Raw genomic sequence first — 26,460 nt, 5'->3', positions numbered from 1 at the left:
TGAAAGGCTTCTCTGATCACACTGTTGTAAATAAACTGCAGACAGTTTAAAAAAAACAGGAGTATTTATCTCAGTACTGATGACACACTGAATAAAGAGAAATCCCATCACAATATGCAAGACATCTATGCTTTAACATGATGTCCTTTTCTATCAAAATAATCCCAAGTGTTAGGTAAAAACAGAAGTGTGATTTATTGAGCATCTCTCAGCCAGCCTGATTACATGTCAGATTTGAATTCGGGTAGGACAGGAGGATGACAGGTCCAACTTCAGACTGGATGCTATCACCCAAACTTCCCAAACAGCACTAAGTCCTACCTCAATGTTACCTTTGCCAGGCTTAGCTGTCAACTGCCGTGCAATCCTGGGGAAACTGACTTAGAAAGGAGATAAACCAAACACTGTATGTATTCATAACAAACTGCAACGTTTTCCCAATAACAAGAGTGAAAATAAGTCTGGGCTGCACTGGACTGATGAAAAATAATACATCCTGCCCCACCTTGTAATCATTAAGGCAGATTTTTATCTGCTTTTGCCACTACAAATGAACAACAGACAAAATAAGAAATGCTCGGGGCCAACATATTTTATTCCTTGAATATCAGGGAAAAGTTATCCAGAAAGAATGCGTAACTTTCCAAGAAGCCCATAGTATCCCAAACAATATGCAGTATTCTCCATCCTGCTGACAAGGTTTTCTCAAATTACACAATGGTAAGCACTGCCAAAAACAGTATCCATCTTATCTTTTTTATAAAACCAAAAATAATTCAAACTGTAAATTACTACTATTCATTTTTTCTTCGACTTTAAGCACAGTTCTGAATGGTATCAGGTGAAGCAGTAAGGAACTGTTAACTGCTGAAGAGATATAAATAGAAAATAAAAGCATTTTAAGAGTCTTCTTCCATAGCCACATCCTCCTGTAGCTTCTGCACCATTTTGTCCTCCAGCTGTTTCGGTGTGCCTTCAAAGCAAAGAAAAAATTCAATTCAAGATGTCTCTCTAAACCCAAGTAAGTGTTCTTCTATAAACAACATATACATCTATTCTAGCTGAAACAGCCTAAAAATATTGCTTACAGAGTTGTTTAGGAGTAAACCCATCAAGCTTTCAAGTATTTATTGCTAACCTCCATCACCACCCAAAACTACTGTAGAATTGTTTTAATAGAAAAGCTCATGCTGGTTTTACGAAAAATCTAAAATGCCGTCAAGTATGTTTTCATCTCCAGGATGATGAGCTTTGATAAAGCTGGCCATACCTAGCAGAACCTTGCAAAGAACTATAGAAATGCATTACTTTTAACAGAACAATGGCCTTCACACATTAGTTTTTATATAAAGATTTAAGCCCTCCTGACTGCTGTGTTGGATGGCAATAGCGTTAACTCTCAATAATAAGACCATAAAGTCCTCTTTAAGATCCAGCAAGAATAGCAAAACACCAAAAAGGTCGCTGATGTTTGACAAACTGCTGTACTACATGCTATTGTGCATCTTTCGTTTAACATAAACACAGCCAAACAAAATAAACAAACACTCAGGTTTATTCTTTGAATTCAGATGGTTTTTTCTTTTTCTTCCCTCAAAAAACAAGGATCAGATTAAGACAAAATTTAAATACATCCTGACCAAAACCTTGGTTTACATATATAAAATCTTAGACTTAGTTAATGCAAACTGGAAGGAAAAAACATAAAACAGATTTCTAGTTAACATCTAGTAATATGTCACACCTACATCCACAGAGACAAAATCACTTGTAATTTCTATAAAACAGTAACTCATGGAAACTTTAACTTCTCTCCATTACTCTATTCCATTAACTATTTAAAAAAATAAATCTTTACGATCCTTTTTTATCAACATCATCTAACACAAGCTTAGTACTTCTGATAGTTCAGAAACCAGAATATTATTTAGAAGCAACAAGTTTCTCCAAGTGAAAAACTCAATTCACTCAATATACATTATTATATCTGAACTAAACACAAATTTTAGTGAAAGTTTGTAAAATTGCCAGGATATTTTAAAAAATGTTAGGCTTACCCTGAAGAAACAGTATTTTCATGTAAGTTTCGTCACACACAGTGAACAACAAAAAAATCTACTCTGACAATCAGCTAACAAATTTGACAAGCAGAGTTTAACTACTCTATTTTGTATCAATCAGTGGTATAGTCTGTTGAGTTCAAATAATCAATTCAAAAGGAAGATTTAGATAAATGTATTGGTTAACAAACATGCAGTTCATAGAGATTATTGATCTGCAGATTTAGTCATACAAAAAAACCCACAAACAACAATATTTATCATTAAATTGTATACACAAGTTAACCTAAGCAAACCAGGTAAAGCAAGTTCTTACCTGCATGTGGAGCCCGAAGAAGGTGGATATTCTGTTTGACTTCCTTGATGTCTTCTGCCTTCTGCAACTCTTTGCTCTTCTTTAATCTGGGGAAGGGGAAAACAAAATTTCATTACCTTCAAAGAGGTGATGTATATTTTTATTTTAATACATGACACATCCTTATCTAAAGGTATGTAAACTGAAAATAACTAAGATTATGATGACATAAAGGTGAAACGTATTTGAAAAGCAATTCAAGCACATAATAGATACAGAACCAGATAAAAAGCCAGCACTATATAAACTCTTACCAGAAATTTGTTTAAATCTAAGACTCCATATTACAAACAAGGAAATATAACTATTATTATTGAGCGTGCAAAAGCTACGTTTCATTGGACAGCCAATAAAACATATTAGTTTGGTAGTGTAGTAGAACCCACTCAAATTATTTTACCCCATCACTTGGATGACTGTGTATATACTTATAACTTTTGATCACTTAAAACTTTTGATCCTCATTTCTCTGGAAAGACTGTCTGTCTAACACATATTTGCAAGAGTTCCCGTAATACAAATACTTCTCCTCACCTGTTCATAATAAATCTCGCTTGGCGTTTTTGCTTTATTTCCTCCACTCTCTTCATTGCATCAACTGAAATAAAGAAAAAGTTGTTTTAAATGTGCTTACAGCTGAAAATACATGCTATTTTGCAGGGCAACACTGCCGGTATTCCACGATACCTCTACACCAGAGGCAACTCTTAGACTATATAAAGTTACTCCTTCTTCAAAGAGCAGGGTAGGGGAATAGTCTGTGTACCAACTATGATCAAGTGTATTTTAAAAATTATTTATGCTTCCACTCTTCTGCTTACACATATTTTCCATAATTAATCTTCACTACAAAAGGCTCTTACTCTACGTGAAATCAGACGCAAGTTACGACCTTCTCCTTTTCGGCATTCACTCATGACATAAGTAACTCTCCCATTTTATAGCAATTGACTTATTAAACACACTGAAGTGAAATGAGCAGGAACAAAGAAACAACTGCATCAGTATAAAAGGCTTACACTAGGAGCCTCTTAAAAAGTTGGACAATCACTACGGGTTTTTGAAGATAATTCAAAATAGAGGAATGCTGCATCTAATTTTCTAACCAGTTTCTGAAAAAAAGTAAAATAAAGTGAAACTCCACACCTGTTCACTACTCAAACTACCCCTACACATAAGAATTTGGTGATGATTCCAGTAATTTCAAACACAATCACTACAAAGTGTCAATACTCTAAGTAGTCTTCTGGAAACATGTTCACATAGAGTAAAAGTTCACTCCCTATAGTTTCTCTCTTGTTTTTTTCTAAAATGACTCACCAGTCTTGTTCCACAACTCTCTCTGGTATTTCACTGGCTCATTTCTACGTTTTTCGAACTCAAATGAATTATCCTATATTAAGAAAAAGTAAATACAGATTAAATACAGAAGCGTATTCAGATCCATACATTATCACTATAACATTCACTTATATAACTTAAAATCTTATGTGATTTTTTTTTTCCCTTTCAGAATCTCAGATCCTTCCCTGTGACAGCCTTTACAGATTACTAAACTAGAGGGAAACAGGGTGGAGTGTTTGACCTCAAAGTGTCACAAGCCACAGTGATTGTCTGAAGAGAACTATTTTAGTAAAACATCTCCCACAGCTCTTTTCTTTATAGCAAGACAAAAGGAACAGAGAAGACCAATGTGGAGTAGGAAATAGAGCAGACTAGACAGGTGGAAGGCTAAATTGAAAACTTGTAGAGTCAAAAGCATTTAATGCGGGTCAAATAAGTTTTACTCAACAGCCTGTAATTTTGAAAAGGTTCAAAGAAATCCCAAAAAACAAAAAAACCCCACTATTTCATTTTAAGAATATTGAAACAATATAAAATAATTTGAAATCGTGAAATATTTCAGTTGATGACACTGTGGTGTTTGGGTAGCTGGGGTTTTTTCTTTCTTTTTTTATATATATTTTTTTTTTTTTAATTCCCAAAAATTTAAAATAGAAAAACAGGTTTCTGATTTTTTTTTTTTTTTTGCTAGGCATACTTAGCTTTACATTATCTTTACCTGAGGACTTTTACCTATCCACAGGTTCTTTTCTGTAGTGGTAAAGCAGAGTCATTAGACCAGGTGCTAATCTTCACTTGAGCTAAAGACAGCTCCAATGAGAGCAACTGCACAGGATAGATAGAAATGGCACGTACACACTCACGAGCCAGGCTCCACAGGCAGACAAATGTTAGTTTGCACCATGGGACAGCAAAACATCCAAAATACAAGTTGTAGAGCACACCATAAGCTGACATCTACATGTCATTCTTATTTACCCAAAATTCATTTTTAGCCAAGCGTGACACAGTACCACATCAATTCACTACAGTTTATCCTACACTGAGACAGCTTTTACCTGTTTACAATATCCAGAATTGTTCCGTATCAGAACACACCACAAACAGCAAAAAGCAGTCTCATTAGAGTACAGATGTTCAGAGTACCACGGGTCTTGTAACGGACATGCATGAAGATACACTACAGCTGCCTCATACTGCCCAAGGGATCTTTTCAGTTCCAAACAGGAGGGGACAGAATGACCGACTCCTCAGTCACTCTGAGTGAGACGATAAGACAGTTCTGTGGAAATGCCTTGTGAACAACCACCTGGCAAGACTTTGTCCCTCTTAACTTTTTTGTTAGTAAAAATTAAAAAAACCTTGAGACCCAGGAAAACACATAAATATATTTAACCTCTATCCAACCTACCTGTTTAAAGCAGCAAGAACTGTCACCTTCTTACAAACTACAGTATTTCCCAGCATCACAAGCCTATTTAGACACTCACCCCAAAGCTGGATTATGAAAGAATGGATACCAACCAAACTACAGCAAAGCACTACGTTTATATATTGTTTTAATTCTTAGCATACATAGATATATCTCAAAATTGGAACATATTGTCACCTATTAAGACATGTGTATAGGAATTTTAAATAAAGATCTTCTTTTCAAAAAGGTAATTCAAGAACCAACTTGAAAGCAAGAAATACAATTACAGAAGATGCTAATTAATTATGGCTTCTCAGAGTCATATTAAAAAATAAAGTCACATTGTTCCCTTTGGAAGATCCACAAAAAGCATTGTGTAAAAATACTTACTAAAGTGTTAGTATTCTGTCAAAAAACAGGTAATTAAGTCACAGTTATTCTTGAATTATTAAGGGCTGTGTCACCAAATATGAGCATTTAGTGTTTTTACCACTGAAGTAACTTTGGCTTGAAATTGTTTGTAACTATTTTAAGGTCTTGTATGCTAGTTTTGAAACATTTGTATCTATGCAAGGACTTTTCCTATACATTGTATACTTCAAGGAGACTTCAAAAGGTAACCACCCTATGTGTCTACATAGGAAGGCTTCCTGGGGTACCTGGTAACCCAGATTATCTGATTGTGCAGACATACAACTACCAAATGTATATGTACAGACAACAAGAGATTTATAGACACAAGGGACTTGGGAACCAGCACATATTACTGACACAGCCACCTGATACACCAGCTTCCACACTGAAGCTAGGATGGGAAATTCCAAGCTATAGTCAAGAAACCTCTCACGTTCTCTTCCACAATCCCTCTTTTCTCCACTTACTCCATCCTCCATGCCCATCTAATTAAATGATAATGCATTAAGCTAGCTAACCTAGCCTGTTTGCAAGCTGAAGAGGAGAGATTTCTGCCATTTCCACGAGCCAATGTAAAGTGCAAACCAGTTCATCTTCTTACCACTGTCAATTCTTTGCCAGCTGCTTTCCGGAATGCTTTAGTCCATCTCATCTTTCTGGGATTTCGCTTCTTTTTAAAGTTTCTGTGGCATTTTGATTTGCAGAATCTAAATATCTTAAAGAAGAAGGGGAAAAGAAAAGCTTACTGTCAAATCATATTATTCCTGCCCCACTGCAAGTGTGATATCAAACACTGAAGTTTCTCTAATACTGCTCATTGAAACTTACATTCATCTTTCAAATTTCAATATTTTTAGTTCAAATATAGCTATTAACAAACCGAATGTCAAGTACCATTCTTGTTTTTTCATTATAAAGTCATTTTCACAGCTGTCAGGGACATGCACAAATACTTATAATTAAGATGATTATAAATAAAATATACCAAGTCGTGAGAATTATCACCTGCAAAAATAACAATAAAACCAAACACATACTGTGAATAAACAATTTTCTATACCTGTCAGCACTTTTTAGATACAGTACCATCCTGAGAACAACAAAAAATCCTCACGCCTCTCATATAACATTTTTCAATGGAATACACACACCCACAGAGAAAAAGAGTCTGTCTTCTGGAATGTAGCTTTAAGCCTTCAGGATTACCCTGCAGCAGGAGTCCTAAACACATTAGTTAAGTCCTTGACTGAATTTACTGAAAGCTGCTAAAGCAGAGGCCAAAACATCCTAACTGACCTTCCCCCCACCACCCCTTCCATTTTTCTACATATTCTACAGAATGCCAGACTCATTTTAGGCCCCTGCCACTGGTAGCTGTGGAAGCACCTTATGTCCATCCAGGTGATATTTTCAGGCCTGTTAAGGATGCGTAAAAGAAAATTCACTATCCACACTCAAAATATCACTTTTATTAGTATTGAAATTATGTAACTAACAGCCACGCTAAAGAACAACCCCCTATCCCAAACTGTCCCAAATCCAACAGATATTTTCTAGTAAAAAAAAAATTAGCAACAAGATGGCAGTAAAATAAGGGGGCAGGGGAGAGACATAATCATATGCCTATTTACAGGTCTCAATCTTCCCTAAACTTGTGCATCTCTTTGAACTATCCTGGGCTGTCTAGTATCCAGGGCAGAGCCGAAACTTTACTTAAGAATACCCAAAATTACATTTGTTATTCATAAGGTTTTGAAAATCTATTTTTCTTCAACCATGCTCTCCTTCCCATCTAATAGTCACTTCTAAAGAAAATGAATAGCAAATATGAAACCTCTAGTAAAGGTAACTACCTTCAAATAATTTTTTTTTTTTTACATTCTTCTACTACTTTTTTTACCTTAACTCGGACAAATCTGTCATTATATTTTGCTCTTTCACAGATTATCTGTTCGCAACTAACCTGCTGTTGCGCTACTTAAAGAAAAAACAACAACAAAACACATGAAACCACCACCTTGTGGCCATTTGCTAGTAAATGGAACTGTGTCAGTCTACATCTACCTCTAAACTCCCAAAAGCTGTGACTCAGATGAGCACCACGGTTGAGGCAGTATTTGTTTTGATGTCTAAGCGTGGGAAGAAAGTTATTTGTTTAAGCTTCATTTCACACTGGGGTCTCTGATGCCCTATAGCAGTGATACGCAGTACAGCACAGGATGGGAAATTATACACAACGTTTTATGTACAAAATTGTCACCATCATGTCAAGCCCAAAGTGCTATGCACATCCTGTTGTGACAGCCTCAATGGGGTAAGTCACATCAGATATCTTAGTGAGTTACAACTTTTAGCAGAGTACCATAACAGAGGTATAAACCATTAACTTCAGTACACAGTGTCTGTAATCGAGATTGTTCAAAGCTTTCGGATCACCTGCTACTAATCTGAAGCCTCCACTTCCCCAAAATCAGAAAATTAAAGGATGAAGATTTTTGTATTGCTCTGCAAAGCATATAGTTTTTTAGTAAAAACCGAAAACAAGTAATTCAGCCCACGCTCCTGCTGACAGCCACGACAGCTGCCAAATTACAGAATCGCTCCACGTAACGGCTCCCACACAGCGAACCCGTCAGCGCGGCGGATGCCGCCGCCCAGCACCACTTCAACCCCCTGGGCAGAGCCCGCGGGGCTCCCGCCGCGGCCAAGGCCGCCACGCGCCGACCGGGGCCTGGAGCTGCGCCCCGGCCCGGGACAGGGGCACCGGCCCCGGGGGGCCCTTGGCAACGTCTGCGACCGACCCGCGTGGGGACGGGACACCGCGCGCGGGGGATGAGAACCGCGGCCCCCGCAGGGCGGGTACCCCTGCGGCCCCCACGGGTACAAGGGGAACCCCCGGTCCTGGCCCGGGCCAGCGCAGGAGGCCGAGAGCGCCCGCCGCTGGGGCAGGCCCGGCGGGGCAGGCTGCGAGGGGGAGCGGGCCCCGGACCCCGGCGTCGCCGCTGACGGGCGCCAGCCCCGCCCTTCCCCCGGCGGGCGGTACCTTGCAGTCGTTGCGCACGAACATGACGCCGTGGCCCGGGTAGATGGGCCCCGAGCAGAAGTAGCACTTCTCGATGCGCATGGCCGGGCCCCGCCGCGCCGCTCCGCAGGCCCCGCCGGAAGGGCGCGCTCAGCTGACCGGAAACGGGGCGCCACCGGGAGAACGGCCACGCCGCCCCCTGCCGGCTGCGGGACGCCAGGGAGCCGCGGAGCAGGCGCATGCGCAGACGCGCCCCGGCCACAGCCGCCTCCGCCGGCACTGCGCAGGCTCCGCGCGGCACGCTCGGCGCCTCGTTTGCGGCGCTTTCCTGCGGCCGTCGAACAACAGGCGCGTCCGCAGCGCAGCCCCTGCTGGCAGGAGCTCCGACAGCCCCACACGGGCTGCAAACAGGTGCTCGCCCGGCAGGAGCTGTGGGGCAGAGGGAGCGGCAGCAGCCGCGGGGCGGTGACCGCCGGTACAGCGCTGCCGCGGCTCCGCGGGGCTGAGCGGGGCCACGGCGGGCTCCACTCGCACCGCCACGGACCGCGGGCAGCAGCTGAGCCGCGCCGCTGCGGTCACGCTGCGCAGCGACCCGCCCTGCGAGTAAACCAGCAGCCCAAAACAAAGCGATCCCCCCGCCACGAGTCCTGTGCACGGGAACACGTAAAACCCACCTGAAAAACACGGGGCTCCTGTCCTGCGGGCGGCTGGAGAGACCAGACGCAGCCGCTGGTGCGGGAGAACGGACAGACAGCTCCTGGTGGACACCAGCCCCTTTACATCACAATACAGGACTGACCCTTCACCTCACCTAAGCAAGCACACCCCTGGCCACATCCCCTCCCCAGGAAAGCGATTCTGGAACGACGTGTCATTTTTAAATTTGGGCGTTTTGGTTTGAGCTCTGAGTAGCAGAGCAGCTTAAGCTTTTCAAACTGGTCGAGGCACTGGCAGGCTTCAAACATCCGGAAACACCATGAGACGTATGTCTTAGCAAGGGCTCTTAAAAAAAAATAAACCATCAGTCATATATATAAAATGTGGAAGAGATTATTGCTGAAAAAATGAGAAACTGGGCCACAAGGCCATCACATGAACTATGCTGAGACAACAGCCTGTGTGGAAGTTCTCACTGCTGTGCTTTCTTTGAAGCTATAGAAAGCTCCATTTATTGGCCAACTGGAGCCACAATTTCTAAATCATCGCTCAAACAGGTTACTGAGGGGAAAAGAGTGAGAAGAGTATCTACAAAATCAGTAATATGGCAGAAAACGTGAACACGCTGCATTGACTCACCAGATACACACATCAGCCACATGCATGCTAACTGCAATCCATTACAGTAACAGCAGGTTCCATCCTTTGATTTCAGCAGAGAGAATCCTGTTGAAAGCTGAGATACGGTCAAAGTATTAAAAAAGAAAACCAACCAACAACAGTGCTTACACAGAAATGAAGTTGGAATGAACTATTAGACAATAGCGCATCTTCAGAAGATGACTGGTCTCTTTCCCAAATGACTACTTCACTGAAACATACTTTCATATCTTAATATGAAAATTAAATACAAAGACTTTGTGATCAGCTTGTGTTTGATCTCCTCTGCCTTCTCCTTAGAAATGCAAAATTTTGTTCTAAGTGTGAAAAATGAATTAAGCCGAAATGGCTCAGTATTAACATAAGGATAGAGACAGTAACCTAAGGAAAGGAAAGGGAGTCAGACAGATTCTTATATGTAAGTTGACTTACTCTAGAGTTCAGGAATAAATCACTTTCTGCTCCGTTTCCATGCTTGTAAGATCAAGTCTTCTACAGAGGAATGATTTTTAAAGAAAAATTTTATGCACTGTCTGAAACTGATGGCTCTGCATGCATTACTCTAAGGAACCTATTAATCTTCCTGTCCGCCTTATCACAGAGTTACCTGTTCACTGTGAAAGGACCTAAATGCTAGGCCCTGTACCTTCCTAAACGGTTTGGAATTGGAGAGGGTCTTCACTCTGTTCTTCAGTCTTGGGACACCAACCCAGCTCAGAGTTTGAAATCTTCCTCACCATTTAAGGCTTTACCACCACGGTTCCTGCTTCTCCATTTAAAAGAAATTAACTATCTAAGTATTTGGTGAAAAATCCATGTGTTGAATTGCATGTGCCCTTAGGGTACTTTTTGCTTTCTGGTTTCCAGAACAACAAAAAAGGCAGTCAGCTTGGGCTTATATTAAGAAAGCTGGAAGGAAGAAAAAAAAAACTTGCTTTAGCATAGTAGAATCACTAACCTTATCAGCACAGAACTTGTCTCCAATCTTTTTGAAAACCAGACCTCAGCTACATGCTGTTGCAGGACACGGTTGAGAGCATATGACTGGTGACCAGTACTCACCTCCAGCCCTAGGAACAACAGCTCCAAACTGACTCACAGACAGAAAGCAAGATAGGACGGTACAGGATATTAGTCTCATGCTGCACGCCAGAGCAAAGGCGCTGTTGCTATGAGAGAAGATGGCAACCCAGCTGATAAGAGGAAATAGCAGACAAACATACACAAAGTAATTTTATGAGGGAAGCTATGAGGACACCAAGTTTACAGCTGGGGCAAAACCAAATAGTAAATAAGTTTCCTTAGGTCTAGGTCTTCTATGCTTTGGCATTTGCAATTGCAATCCTTCTTTTTCAGTTTGATTACTTTGAGTTTCCTGTCTACATGGCTTTTTTTCCCCCATGGGCTCTATTTATTTCACTGAAGTCAGCTTTTTTCCTGGCAGAACACTGTATTGTGAAGTCTTTGGTGGCTTCTATAATGTAAACACTGTGGATTATAGGCTGTCACCAATGCCTCCAGCAGATAGATGGGATGTGAGAGCACAGTGTTCCTACAAGCATTCACAATTGGATTTCCCCCCCTCCTTTTTTCATATCAAGGTGCTAATCTCCTCTTCAAGTTCAGGCCATTATGTTGTGGATATGAAGTGCTTATTCCTGATCTAAAAGGCAATATAGATTGACGGTTGCTGGAGTCAGAATCCAGATTAATTATCAAAAAAGAAAAGGCACTTCTATTCCATTAACAGTTATTCACAGACAGAATTAGGTAACCAGCTGAAAAACACCCTCGCTGGAAGAAGAGGGTTTGCAGCAAACTGAGTGGTTCATTTGTTTGATTTTTGATGCAGATTACCACAGCAAGAATTGTTTCACCAAACAACTCAATACCTTAAACTCTTAGCAAAGCCCTGGGCTACAAAGATTCACATACTTGTCCATGTTCCTAATACAAATAAAAGAACTGTCTTATACAGTTCATATAAACTGTCATATACAGTCATATAAAAGAACAGACAACTCTCAGGCATGTGCACTTGTAGGATCAGGTTCACAGAGCATATAATCATGTCAGTTGGAAGACACTTCCGGAGGTCATCTAGATCAAAGTCCTGCTCAAAGTGAGAGAAATCACACCAGGTGGCTCAGGGCCACAATCCACTTGAGTTTTTAGTGTCTTCAAGGATTGGAGATTCCAGCCAGTACTACTGCATGGGGTTATTCCAACCCAGATGGCATACGCAGTCACACTTGCCCTTGTTAGAATTAATATAAGTTTAGTTCAGTTCATGTCTCTTGCTGTTAAGGCACCTCTGAATAGCAGCTGTGCCCTCCAGCATATCATAACCTACCTGGTCATCTACACCATTCTTGACAGAAGCAGCTATTCTGAAAAATAAGGCTCCTTACCTTTGCAGAAGGAGTAGATTTTATAAAATATATTGCTTGATTCCCTATGCTCTAAACATGCTACATGCCCACATTAGCAGTTTTCTGAATGCGTTATAAACACAGAAGTGTTGCCTCTCTTCTCTTCTATGGGTTTGAGCTCCTTCTGGCATCACCCAGGATGCACTGGCCTCCTTTCCAACTGGTTCGGTCAGTGCCAGAGGGTAACAGCAAGAAGTACCCAGGCCACAGAAGAGAACTTAGATGCATTTGAACTAAAAAAACCATAATGCATAGGGACAGTGCAAAAGGACACAGACTGATACTGAACTGAGACAACAGTAAATGCTACAATTCAGTTCAACAAATGCTGACAAGGTTCAGATGAGGAATGTCTAACTATTTTATATTAATAAGAAATCCTGGGACAAAGCACCATAAGGGAAATCCAAAACTTTGTTCCATTACAGATTAACATTTTTGTTTGACACTGGATGGAAATAACTTTACTTGAAATGACAATTTCTCACCACATGAGAATTCTTCGTTTGTTTGTTTTTTAAAACCAGTGCTAGACTAGTAAGAATAGAGTAATTCACTGACAAGAAACATGTACCATTCTTTCTCATGAGAGCTCAAAAAGGAACAAAAAAGTTTTGTCACAGAATAATTCTAACAGATAAATCTTATGGCACATTTCAAAGGCTGACATCAAAGCAATTTAATATAGACTCTCCTTATAAATAGTTACATATAATACCCATGACACAAAAATGACAGTTTCAGTATTTAATACTTAATATTTAATATCCAATCTAAACATAAGTATTCAAAAGGAAATATTTTTACACCTTTTCAGTAGTCACTTAGCTCAGTAGTTGGTTACAACAATCCTTACTGTTTCCAGGACCTGGATGGAGCTATAAGCACAAAAACTCCCATTAAAGTTAATGCCTGACAAAGTTCCACTGCAACTCTCTGAAAAGCAGAGTTACATTAAAAGAAATTCAGACACTGAAGTACATTGAAATGTATTGTGTCCTACAGTAGAGTTTGATATTCTACTGGGCAGAAACATGATGATAAAATCAAAAGGCACTCCAAGTTAAACTGCAGTAACTGGTCCACGAGCATTTTAGAACCTTGGTATTGTATAGTAGAAAAAAACCCTCTATAGTTATCCAATATAAATTGCTTTAATCTCTGTCCTAGCCCCAATGCAGTCAAATTATATTGCACTTCTAAAATATTCTGTGTGGACTGTGATAAAAATCTAATATTTATATGTTGTGTTTGTTAGAGAACAATGCATTACTTTATAAAATATTTTAAGAACCAAGTTTTAACACTTATTCTTGCATTACTAATAACCAGAGGCTATATCAAATATATATTTTTTTTTATTAGCTCCTATTCTAGAAACATTTTTGGTCCTTCAAAAAATTTGTTATGCTGTGAATTCATGTTCACAACTGGTATCAATGTTTGCCTGAAATTGCAGTAGCTAGAATGTTTAAATAAATAAATACATAATTTCTAAAGAAATAATAGCTTTGGAGTTTTGTAAACAAACTACTGTGGAAAGTCTGTTACAAGACTCAGTTTGGCATGTTATGACTTTAATTGGCAATACTTTGCGGGGTAGAAAACAGTTTGGTAGGCACATCTTATAAATCAGTCTGGGAAAAAGACCCCAAAAATACTGATTGTTCCTTAGGTTGTATGAATAAATAAAATGATCAAAGAGTAACATGATCCACTGAAACCAAAATTGACATTTATGTGATCTGTAGGAGGGGAAAAAGAAAAGCAACTCTCTTCTTTTTTAAACACAACCTAAAGGAAATAAACAAGCCATAAATGAATATACGATAGCCAACACGTACAGAACACAAAGGCTGGCAGAATAAAATAAGCATTACAAATTTATAGAAATACTGATCTAGACAGAACTAGTATCTTAGTTGCATCTCACCAGAAGACAATCATAATTCATTTTTCAATTCGAATTTGAAGAAACATTCCAAATCTGTGTTTGGTAAAACAAATTCAGCACAAAGCACTAGCCCTCATGAAATTTTGTTGTAATCTAGGTTGCTTTACATTCCTGTTAAAACACGAGTGGTAACATAAAAGAAACGTAACAACAGATGTACAGTTATGCCATTTACACATAAATACATGTATATGCATGTTCTAGAAATTCAAATGATGCCAGGAGGTCTCATAGGCTGTGTTGGATATATTTTTTATAGTACGGTTGTAGTTTACACGTTCGATTTCACGACATACCCAAAGTGCTCTACATATGCACCCCAGGCTTTTCTGGAGGTTTTTTTTCTATATAGAATAGCTTTCTTTGGGTTTTCATCACTAAAAACTGATGGTTTGAGAGAGCAAGGAAAAGCTACTCTCAGGCTTTTATGGAAAACATAGGATTTGCTCTTTAGGATTGTTACCGATTGATAAAATTACTAAATGTTTCTGTTCAAACCAAGAACCATGTTGGTGAGCTTGCTGTTAGTAGAGACTAAGAGCTGTCATGGTATCTAATCTAAGTGCCTTGTCTGTGTAGTTAATGGAGCCTTCAAAGGGCAACTGAAAATCCTTCAATTCAGAAGCCAACCCCTTCTCACTGCCCACACAAGAAGATGTTTCTAAATTGGGTAGTGAAAATTCCTCTCTTTCCCTCTAAAGTAGATAAGTAGAGGAATATCTAGTGCTACACGAAATTAAACCTCTGTCCCATCACTAATAAACTGCATACCTTGCAAGCAAAGATCAATGTTGTTTGAGAGGAAAAAAAACAAAATTAGTATCACAAATTAACATAGTTCATTAAAGAACTACACAATGTGATTTGTCCATGAGTTGAACAGTTAAGCTGCAACTGTACTATAATTTAGCATATACATTAAACTTAATTGTAACTGACTTAACAGCTACATTTGCCTTTTTCTTGCTCCTCATTCAGTTGTTCTGTAGAGCTGTGCCCATTGGAGCGCACCACCCCTTCTGGGATCCAGGATTTATCCACACACCGTTCCATGCGCTTCATAATGAGGTCAAGCAGAGTTTCAATGGCTTTGCTTACATTATTCCCATTAGCTGCACTGGTTTCAAAATACGGTATTCTGCAGAAGACAAAACCCACAAACTTACATCGCACAGTTTATATTCACAGGAGAAAAAACTACACATGATTACTGCCACATACTTAGGAATCACAAATGGTGTTACTGCTACTCCATAGCACAAGGACACTAAGTGGTCAGTGGTCTGAAATGCAAATTAAATTAATGAAATGGCTGACTCTGTAGGTAGGGTGGAAGGATAAGCTTTAATTTACATCATGGAGTCTACCCATCACTTACAGAGACACTGGTCAGCCTGAGTTCCCGAAGTTATGCTTCTGAGGTCTCTTTTTTTCAGCTCTGTTCCCCACAAGAGATGCAATTACTTTATATGGCCTTGTGCACATAAGTGTTCTCGTTACTGATTTCTATCTGCATCAGCTAGGGCGTCACTGCAAGAGAGGGAATGCCAGTACGGACGTTCCTCTGCAGGCAAGGCAGTAAAGACTCCTCATGCGGTTCTCTTATCACAAAAAGTGACTGTTTCTTCTGTTGACGCCTCAACTATAAACATTCTTACATTAAAAAAAAAAAACAAAAAAACCCCAAACCAAACAAAAAAAACAACCCCAAAACAAAACACCAAACTAAACAAACAACAACAAAACCCCCCACATATCTATCTATCTGTCTCAGTGCTCAGACAACCTGTGTCTCTGCTAACAGAAGTTTCTGGGTACCTTGGTATTGAAAACACAGGGTGTTTCAGAAGGATAGACCCAGTTTCAAAGCAGCAGTGATTTCAAATTGGATCCACCTTTTTGAAACACCCTGTGCATTGCTAGTTTTCATTATTGCTGTGGACCAGGATGTTTCAATAGCGGGTCTGTAGGCTTTGACCTTCTGCACTCAAGTGCTCCCCATAGGGTGGTGCCGGAGTGGCCACATTAGTGTTACTCCTGAAGTGACTGATATAATCACTTCATAATTTTAAATATTAACTTGCAAGATTCAATGAGTGGTCAAAAATATTATCTTACTGCCTCAGTGTGTAGGTCTCCTGGAATAATTTTCAAAAAATATCACCAGTACAAGCCCTTTCCACAGGAAGAGGATATTCACTATCTCACACTTGTTATCAGAGAACTGTTTGCTGCAGCAGGATTTATCTTGTCCCCTCTCAGGAGTCACTCCTAGCAGCTATCCTGTCCCACCTCTCCAGGGCAGAGAACTTTGTAACTGCCTATAGATTGGATATGATCTATAACTGTGACTTTTAGCTCCCTGCTCCTAAACTGAGTTGGCATTTTCAGCCACACAGATAAACCTTTCATGAATGACTTCCAGAAGTCACATGTAAAGAGATCTCTTTCAAATTTTTAAGAAATGGTTACGTGCCATCTGCTGCTGTTTAAAAGCTTTTGCTCCTTCGCAAGCAGCTGGTTACAGTACCATATGTACTTGCTGTTTTCTGTGTAACATGGACTCCAAACAAGCATTTTGACAGGAGAAGGAAAAAGTAAGAAGGCAATATTGCACTAAACCCATTTGTCTCTAATGGATAGATTGCCTCTGGTTTGCCTCCAATGATTCTTCAAGGTCAGGGAAAGGTAATTTGTGACTATGTGATAGGAAATGGCATGGCACAACAGGACTAGACCTGCAGCAGCAGGCAGTTAGCACTGAGGACCTAGTGTTCACTCTATACGTGCTTTGTGGGCTTCACTTTGGACCAGCTCTGATCCCTTCCTCCAGACTGAATGCAGATTACTGGTTGGAACACATCATCTTATTCAGTTTTCAACTGAGAAGGAATGCAGTTCACATGCTAGAAAGATTGCAGATGCCTGCGAGAAAACACAGCTGGCCCCTTCGAGGTCAAGTCACTAAGAATTCACCTAAGGTACAGTCCTAACAAAATTGCTTCAGCAGCTGATGGAAGGTTGAATGGGGAGGGAGCAGAGAACTGGGGAACTGTGGTCTGGACCAGCACTGCTCTTTGTGGGAACTCAGCACTCTGCAAGCAGACGCTCTGAATGCTGGTGAATGGGTCCCGAGGCTCTCAAAGAAACTGAGGCTGCGTATTTCCATGGCCATGCCAGAGACAACAGCTACCCTACAACAAAATTTTGTAAAACAACTCAGCTTGTAAATTAGGATATCATTGCTTGGTATTATTTTTGTTTTCCCTAAAATCTGATGTGACACTGATCACCTCACCAAATGCTCTTTTTGATTTCACTTCGTAAGAGACCTCGGTTTTCTGTGCCCCACAGAAAGCCTCAGCACAGGCAAGCACAAAAAATTAGACCTCCATCTTTCACCTGCCTCTCCAGCTAAATTCTATCCTTTTTCCAGAATGTCTGTGAAAATTTATATTGTTTCCTGCCAAGGAAAGAAGAAGATTAAGCAATCTCCAGTGCAACATTATTGCAATACTAAGTATGAATTTTTCAGCAATGCAGAAAACATTAATCTCTGACAGAAAAAAATACATCGTCTGGCCAGTTAAGCACTCTAAAATACTGATTCTCACAATAACCCTTCAGTATATGGAAAAAGCATTACAAAAACCATTTCATTCTGCTTTAAACACAGTGATAACTGGAAGGAAGTTACTTACCCATATTTTTCTGCAAGTTCCTTAGCCTCTTCTTCTTTCACCATTCTTTGGTCTTCCAGATCACTCTTGTTTCCACACAATACGATGTCAGGGTTTTCACAATATGCATGCATTTGTAGCTGACCTAACAGCAACAACATGAATAGGGGTCACCACCTTCTGTCACACATAAAGCTCATGAAGAACGCTACCACGTTTCGAAGGACACAAAGTCTTTCAGGAAAACAACTCTTTGAAAAGCAGAAAACAAGTACGTTCTCTGTTATCTCACAGGATTTCTGCTATTGCACTGAGGAGCCAGAGAACAGGTGGACACCCACTACCATGTACCCAGGGAACAAGCCAGGGGAGCAGAAGCCTGGCAGAATTAGCATAGAAGTTGTGTATTTGTAGCTTAAGGAGTTATGCTCACCAAGCATCTTCAGTGAGCTGCCAGGAAAGGACATACTTCCCTCTCCTGATGGATGATGCAGTTTAGGAACAGCTTCGCCTAGATATACCAGTCTAGTAACATTTGCCTTCCATTGAGTTTTGCTGACAAAGCTTCAGGTGAATCAAAATAGAGTTTTATGTAGGCTTTCCACACACTTGAATTACTGAATATCATCAGAGCCGGGGATATGCTGTTCTCTCAGCCGCTTTTATGTAGGTTAAGAGTCAAGTTCAGTAGGCAAAGCTGAATTTCAGGTAAGCACTAGAAGCCACCACTAGCAGCTATAACAATTATGAATGCAACATTTACTTTATTTTACTGAGAAAGCTATGAAAAACAGTACTTTCAGTTCTATTTCTCGGTGAGACTCCATATTTACAAGCACAGTCCCCTCTGCACCCATACGAAGAATGAAAGAAAAAAGAAAAAATAAAGAAATGCCATACTTATCCAGTTCCTGACATTTAGAAAGCTTTGCTCATTTGTCAGATCAAAGAGTAGAAGAAACCCCATGGCATCTCTGAAGAAAGCCGTTGTCAAGCTACGAAACCTAGACGAGCACAGTGAAATTAGTTGGCTCATCTGACAAGTTACTTTGAAAATATAATTGCATACAGTCATAAAACGGAGGTAAATCAAGACTGAATTAATTAGAATGAAAAATTCATCCTAATTGTTTTGCTGACGTAGGAACTGCATGACAAGAATTGCTAACATTCCTGTAGTCTAGAAAAGGCCTAAGGAAGTCAAGGAGACATCTCACTCGAGTGTGACAGCTTTAGACAAAGTCTTCTACTATAAAGCATGACTTGATCAACATTCAGAAATTTAAAAAATAATAAAATTCACACTTTGATCAGAAATTTGTCCCCTACACATCAGGTCTTGATTTTAAGACTATCAACCACTAGGATGCCAGCCTTTTTGATAGACAAATAGAAGAGAATCCTTTGAAGTAATGTCACTTGTCTGACTTCCCTAAGACCTCAACGTTATTTTCAGAAATTTAAGGAAAAGTGAAAAAAGAAAAGCTTCAAAAGCATCTATATGCATTGGCAATGAAAAAATAAATGGAAAGTTTCTAAAAGACAAAAAGCAACACTTATAGTCTTAATGTTATTTCCATCACTGTTAACATTAAAGTTCACTTTCCCATCTTGAGTCATACAACTAAAAGGTAACAATCGATAAAGAGAATTCATGTACTCGGTTCCATTTGCATCGAGCTTGATGACAACTGCCTTACTTGCCAAGTCAGGGGTGGAACGTACCTTTCCTGCCCGGCAGTATCCCAGAGCTGAAGATGGATCCTCTGTCCTCTGCCACCAACGCCGTCTGGCCCATTGGGTCTATACACCTGTAAAAGGTAAACTTGCAAGACTGAGTGTTAGCAGTCCAGCCTCTACAGAACACCAAATAAATGAAAGCAGCAGAACTAGCACTGACAATGCAAAGATCCCAACTACGACTCAATCCTTCTGCTTTGTAAGACAAAAGTAATAGGGGTTGCGCTTTAATTTTGCATCCGATTGAATATTTAAAAATAAGAGTAAAAGTGAAACTGGAAAACTGTATAAAATAGACTATCGGCTCCAAACAGATATTTAGAGTGACCAGTAACTTCCATTAGCTTAATTCTCATATTCTGATTTTCTGGTTGGTTTGGTTTTGGTTTTGTGTTTGTTTGGGGGGGTTTGCCTTTTTTTGGTTGTTTGTTTTGTGGTTTGTTTGTTTTGTTTGTTTATTTGTGGGGTGGTTGTGTGGTTTTTGTTTGTTTTTGTTTTGTTTGGGGGTTTTTGTTGGTTTTGGGGGAGGGATTCTTTTTGCTATTGTCTTGTATTGGGTTCAAATTGAAATATAAGAAAGAAAGAATCGGATCAAGCAATACGGCAATATATTTCTACTACTAACAGAACCTCATTAGCAAACAGAATGTACTCTTCTTAGCTGCCAAAAGATTGCTGAAAAAGAGCTGAGCGCAGATTTTATCATATCGTAGGTTAAAAAGCAGAAACTGGATGATAACAGTAAAAGCTGAAGAGTTTACTCAGCATGAAAATATAAATAAGGGCATCTGTTAGCTCTAGAAGGATCAGATAAAAATAGATTCATTTCTCATTCACTTCACGTTGGGTCATCTTCTTTACCTTCAACTGCTGTTGTACCCAAGATTACCAGAGTTACAAACACATCTTTAGAGACACACAAATTTGCTGTATTTGTGGATTATACGATTCAGTTTATGACACCTGTACCTTAGCCTGAGTTATGAAATATGCTGATCAAGTAAACCTACCATGGTTACTATCCCACAAAAGGGAATACTTATTCAAGAGACCAGTTTTGCATTTCACCAAGATATTCACTCCTTGCACTCCTGCGGTGCACGTGACCCATCAAAAGCCAGTCTGCACAATGCCCATTACACCATCCAGATTTTTGGACACGTGGGAAATCACCAGACTACACTGAAAGCCATTTAATACTTCTACATAAGAATGAAAAAAAACTTGTGACAACTCAATTTCTCAGTGCAGTAAGGGCCAGCATCTAATTTGCTGTCGTAATGCACTGCTCAGCTTCTTATCAAAAGTACATTTGCCTAATTTAATAACAATTCAGGAGTTTATGTATATATACACACACACACACACCCCCCTTATTTTTCACAATTCTTCTCAGGTAGTAGTAGCTGCTTAGGAAGCCAGATCAGCTCCATGTAACACGCTATCCATTTCATTCACATGTTTTAAAATGGTTTTAAAATTAACATTGCAGTCTTTGTTCACTAGCTATTTCAGTTCACAAACAGCAAAAACATTTTTACTACAGCCCATCCTTCCTCATGGAGGGAGCTCAACAGTAAAAGTGCTACTCCAGGTACTATGTGCACAACTCACAGAGCAGATATGCTCATCAACACTTGCTGAGCAGTAAAACGTGGTTGCTTACAATCAGCTCTTCTTCAACTTGGGGAGAAATGGGGCGACAACGCACACTAACAAAAATGACCAAGTAAAATGAGATCATTTCCTTGTCACAAGATTAAGTACACAGTAACTATTGATGGCATGCCTAGACAGCAGGATTGGCAGGTCAGATTTTAAAAAAATAGATTCTAGCCATCACCAAGACAGATACCATTTTAAAGTAGCACACTTTTTGTGAAAACTCACCACTCTCTTTTCCCGAAAGTCAATGCCCACTGTTGTGATAAATTTGGAATTAAATTTGCCATCTGTATATTGGTAAAGAAGGCTGGTCTTTCCTACTCCAGAATCACCGAGTGCTAGAAATTTTATGAGGTAATCATAGTCCCCATCAGACATAGTGAGAATTCAGGAGACACCTGAAAAAGCAAAGCAAAAAGGATTAGTTAGTCAACAACTCTGCCAAGGCTGCTTTTGACACATGCTTAAAAGACAAAGCACTATTTGAACTAAAAAGCATCCAGCAGTGGAACCAGTTCTGTACTCTTTAATACTGGTTTCACATTAAACTCTCAATTATGCCAATTATCAATATCAAATTCAGCTGTCACCAAAAAAGTGCATAGTTAATTTTACTACATCCCTTTTACTAGAAAGAGAAGGCAACACAATTTTAACTCCTTCAGGAAAGACTGAAAATGAAGGTCAAAGTATCCAAGACATCTGGAATATGAACTGCAGAACTGGTTTTAATTTGCATGGAAGCTGGCAAAAGCTACTTAAATGTACCAGCAATGCCATTTTGACCTCACATTCACCATGACATTAACAACCTATGCAAAAAAAAAATTCCAGACTGCTCACTATAATTTAAATAAAAACAGCAATCATCTTCTGTTAATAGCTATTTTTCAGTCTTGAAAGTTTTTTCATATGAGAAGGAAAAATAACCAAGCAACATTTTGTTGTTGTTGTTTGGTTTGTTTAGAGGACCAATTTCCAAAGTTTTTAAAGTGTTTATCATTATGCTAGTTAATCATTCAAACTAAATATTGATCCTGAATTGCCATTAAACAACATACACATTTTCCCATGGCCTGTACACATTTAAGAAATGTCTCTTCATCCTTTTTGTGCCTTTGGAAAAAATAACCATATTAGGTATAGTCTGATCAAAGTGCAGTAACAGCTAGAATGTATAACAAGAATCACTGGCAAATGTCATGCATACTAGAAAGACTGATGTAAGTGCACTAGTACTTTCCTGTTGAGTAGCTACTGAGCCTCTCTCCCACAAAAACAAACAGCAGAGAACTGCCTTCTGTTGTGTTCAAAGATCTGAACGTGAAAAGATAAGCCTAAAATAACTGTTCTAAAAGCAACATGCAACGGGCATTAAATTGCCTCTTATGATGGAGGGAAATAAATACCAAAATACAAAAAAATAAGATAGACGATGCAATGAAATAAATTTTTTTTAAAAGTAAAATCTGCTGTTTCAACTGTAAGCAAGTATTTTTGGAACTATTTGTAGCTTGAACTAGATAAAATTATTCATTTCAAGTCAAACACTGAAGCAGTGGCAAAACACCAATTCATTCTTGACTATCAACTCACAGCTTGAGGTTTGTAACAAACTCCGTATTCCAAGTCACTCAATCGCTACCATTAAGCTAAAACCATAACTATCTTTAAAGTTTCAACTTTATGTTAGCACTGCTCTGGGTTACAAGACAGAACTGTGATTAGTCCGCTTAGCCTTGGCTGCACTTACACAACCAAACGCAGACAATGGTCAGATTTACACCCAGTTACTCTCCAGCTGGAGAGCCAGCAGAAAGCATGTGACACTTATTTGCCATTTCCAGTTTGGAAGTCTCCTTTTCCCCAGCCAAGGCATATTTGACATTATGCCATCAATGACAGCAAAAAAAAGAAAGGGGGTTTAGGTGACAGAGTTCACTCTCACTACCACACCACAGCCACCTAATTCACTTTCCACTATTGTGTTTTAATACAAAGTTTTGCAGCAGAGTAAAAGACTGACACACACAAAAAACCCCTGCAGTAATAGCCATCAGTGAGCTTTTCACATAAATACCAACTGCAGACCTGCATCCACCACGCAGGTCTGGAAGAGCGGCATATTCAAGTCAGCAAGTTGAACAGACAGCCACGCACTGACGTAAGAGAATTTTAGAAGAAATTAAAAGCCCTGTTCCATTAGATATGCTCACACAGACGAGCAAAAGGGGTCTTGTTTCATTTTTTAAATCCTACCCCCGCTGAGGAAGGAAAAAAAAAAGTACAATCAGATGGCCTAGCTTGTAGGTCTATAAAGTCTTTTCATTGAAATGAACTAGAAGAAAGGGGAGAATACTTCAAAAAGCAAGCAAGAAAGTTTTAACTAAAGACAGGATTTGATTTAGACTTCCATCTCATATAAGGTGGGGTTTTTTGCCCTCAGATGATCACCAATGGCAAAGGGCTGTGTAAGGTCCCTCTCTACTCAAGTATATGTTCTTTCAGTCTCAATACCCCTAAATTAATTGTTGCTTACAGAGGCTTAAATGCAAGTCTTAGGGCCAGTATATTATACAAAGACAAGCTAGCCTCATGTCTCTTATTGTGCTGTCCCACCTGTACAGAAGTATCTGCCTTATCGGTATTTTGTTAGCTAGCTAGAGGTACATAGAACATACTTTTAATAACAGATACAAATGGTAGTGACACCTAATCACTGCTAATTTATGTTGTAAGAAAGCTAATTTATCAGGTGCCTTGTGCAAGACTTTACGGAGGAAGAAAGGGCGCTACAGCTCTTACTGGGAGCTGTAAGAAACTGTTGGACAGAGCTGGGTGAAATCTCTGGTTAGAACAGAAAGGTCAAGGGGAGACCTTGGGGAAGTACAATGTAAAGGTATTCCTAGTGTCACATCGGATTTGTAGAGTATCTGTTCGGACAAATATGCCACATCATTCGGACCACTTAAGCCTCAGTTTTCCATATGGCTGGTAACAAATACAATTTGCAATGACTAATGGAGGACTAGGAAGCCTTCACAGGAAGGGCATTAAATGCCTTCTAAATGACTTGCTTGAGAAGGAAATTTTCTCCTTAGGCTTTTGAAATGCACACACCTTTCACTGCACCCCATAATGTCAATCTATTATTCAAATATCTCCAGGGAGTGGTTCTTGTGAAACCCTGCACAGTTAACCTATCCTTGGAGACATGCAAAGAGCTATTTTCATAGCAGTTTCAAGCCATGCCCTCCTCCCTGTACAAATATTTAAAAAGTGATCTCCGCCCTCTGCTTCCAAGACCTGCAGTCCTAGTGCCCAGATACATTCAGCTCCACACAACAGAAATAAGAATATATACCCAGCAAAGTATATTCATAGAAAAACTGCTGTGCAGTTTTTAAAAGCCATAGCCCTGTCACTAAAAATCCATCCCATTTTTTCCTTCCAATTTTGCCTTTTTTTTTTTTAAATTGGGCTTTATAGTCCTTCCTTCCACATTTCTATTCCTCATCTTATCAGAAGAGTGGGAGGTAGAAAAGGAAGAATCTGAGAAAATTGATGATACAATTATAATTCATCAGGTCACCAAAATAAAAATTAAAAAAAATCTGAATTCATTTTAGAATGATCATTCCCAAATCTTGCTTCTAAGAGTAAGAGCTCCTTGACTGAAAAAAATCAGTGATGGACACAGTTTTAGGCTCCACATCAAGCCCTCCAGGGTTTTGGCTTTTGTAAACTCCTCCATAAATCCCATTCAGCTCTGGCTTTGCGCTTCACCGAGCATGGGGATGGACAGGGGACATGATCAAGTGCTGGGAAAACTCCACTCACTGGTCTTTCCCATTGCTGACAGGACCCCAGAGCCATCACTTCAGCCGTGCCTATACAGCTGCCGCTCTGGAGCCTCCACATCCACACGGCCAGATCGCGGCTTGCCAAGAAGGGATGCTCTGCAAAGCAAGTGCTGCTCTCGTTCAGTGGATTTCCTAGTCCAAGTTACTTTCGCATTAACAGGCATCAACATTAACAGGCTCATATTTTTGCCTCCAGGACACAAATATCACAACCCTATCGCATGATAAAACATTGAAGACTACGGCAGTGTTGCACCTGTCGAAATTAAAGAACACGGCTTGGCACGTGGGATTTCCCTACATGTGCAGTACGGGAACAGGGAACGTGCTTCCTGAACTGGCTTTACACAAAACATGCAAGTCCTGTGCTACTACAGAGCCGATGGAGCGGATAAGGAAAAAGGAAGAAGGCACAGAGAGACGAATAAATGAAAACACAAGCCAAAACAGAAAAAAAGCATTGAGCTGCAAATAAAAATGTGTACACACACGCACAGAGTGTAAAATTCAGGAAATCTGAACATGCTCTCAATCACACAGTCCTCAAGCACATCAATTTAAAGTAAAGTATACCACTTACCCCAACTCTGCTAAAGGAATAGTTAGGGCACACAAGAGATAGTGCTTCCAGTAAGAGTATTTTTCTAGCACCACCTCTTCAGCACACAGCCAAGAGGCTTACGTGTCAGCTGTTTGCACTCACGGTGATGGGTGCTCAGAGATATAGAGGTGTGCCTCATGTCTCCGTGTCTAAGGAGGGTGCTGACTGACAGCACGACTGGGAAGCAATTACACAGTTCACATCCCATTTATTCCTAGAGGCAAACAGCATTTCAGAATACATTTGTGCATGACCTACCTAGGAGCAGATGTAAACTGTCTGCTAAATTGCTCACACACCTTAATACAATTACATTGTTCCTAACGAGTGTTTTCACACAAAAATGTATTAACGACGGAGTACATGGATCACAGCTGTTCAGTTCTGTTCATAGCTTTACATCCTCCTCTCTTGGGTGCGAGGAGGATACAGCAGTCTCTGATGCAAACTGCTGTTTTCTTCCTTTCTTTCTTGTACGGACTCGAGGACACCTTGCTGCCCCATGAGTACCACGGTGAACACCATCTATACCATAGATTTCTAAAGATGATAAAATTATTATTTGGCAAAGACTGGAACATAAAGTATTAATATTACGT

At 39.7% G+C, this 26,460-nt stretch overlaps 2 protein-coding genes across 3 annotated transcripts in view; both read right to left on the bottom strand.

Annotated features, from left to right (window-relative positions):
- Window positions 1–577: 577 nt before the first annotated feature.
- RSL24D1 (ribosomal L24 domain containing 1) lies at window positions 578–8,774 on the bottom strand. Its single transcript, XM_065641855.1, has 6 exons — window positions 8,631–8,774; window positions 6,189–6,302; window positions 3,736–3,808; window positions 2,950–3,013; window positions 2,377–2,462; window positions 578–973 (listed from the first exon to the last, which is right to left on the bottom strand). The coding sequence occupies exons 1-6, from the start codon at window positions 8,709–8,711 to the stop codon at window positions 900–902; spliced, it is 492 nt and encodes a 163-aa protein (XP_065497927.1). The 5' UTR covers window positions 8,712–8,774; the 3' UTR covers window positions 578–899.
- Window positions 8,775–13,029: 4,255 nt separating this feature from the next.
- Window positions 13,030–26,460, bottom strand: part of RAB27A (RAB27A, member RAS oncogene family) — a 34,541-nt gene continuing 21,110 nt past the window's right edge. For both annotated transcript variants that reach the window (XM_065642077.1, XM_065642075.1), the window contains exons 3-7: window positions 21,623–21,795; window positions 19,718–19,803; window positions 18,893–18,996; window positions 18,014–18,137; window positions 13,030–15,450 (exon numbers count right to left, since the gene is read on the bottom strand). In XM_065642077.1, coding sequence (XP_065498149.1) covers window positions 15,252–15,450; window positions 18,014–18,137; window positions 18,893–18,996; window positions 19,718–19,803; window positions 21,623–21,775 — 666 coding nt within the window. In that variant the 5' untranslated portion in view covers window positions 21,776–21,795 and the 3' untranslated portion in view covers window positions 13,030–15,251. The remainder of the gene's footprint in view (window positions 15,451–18,013; window positions 18,138–18,892; window positions 18,997–19,717; window positions 19,804–21,622; window positions 21,796–26,460) is intronic.

Source organism: Caloenas nicobarica, chromosome 10 (assembly GCF_036013445.1).
Source record: "Caloenas nicobarica isolate bCalNic1 chromosome 10, bCalNic1.hap1, whole genome shotgun sequence".
NCBI lineage: Eukaryota > Metazoa > Chordata > Aves > Columbiformes > Columbidae > Caloenas > Caloenas nicobarica.
This window is presented reverse-complemented; position numbering and strand designations above follow the sequence as displayed.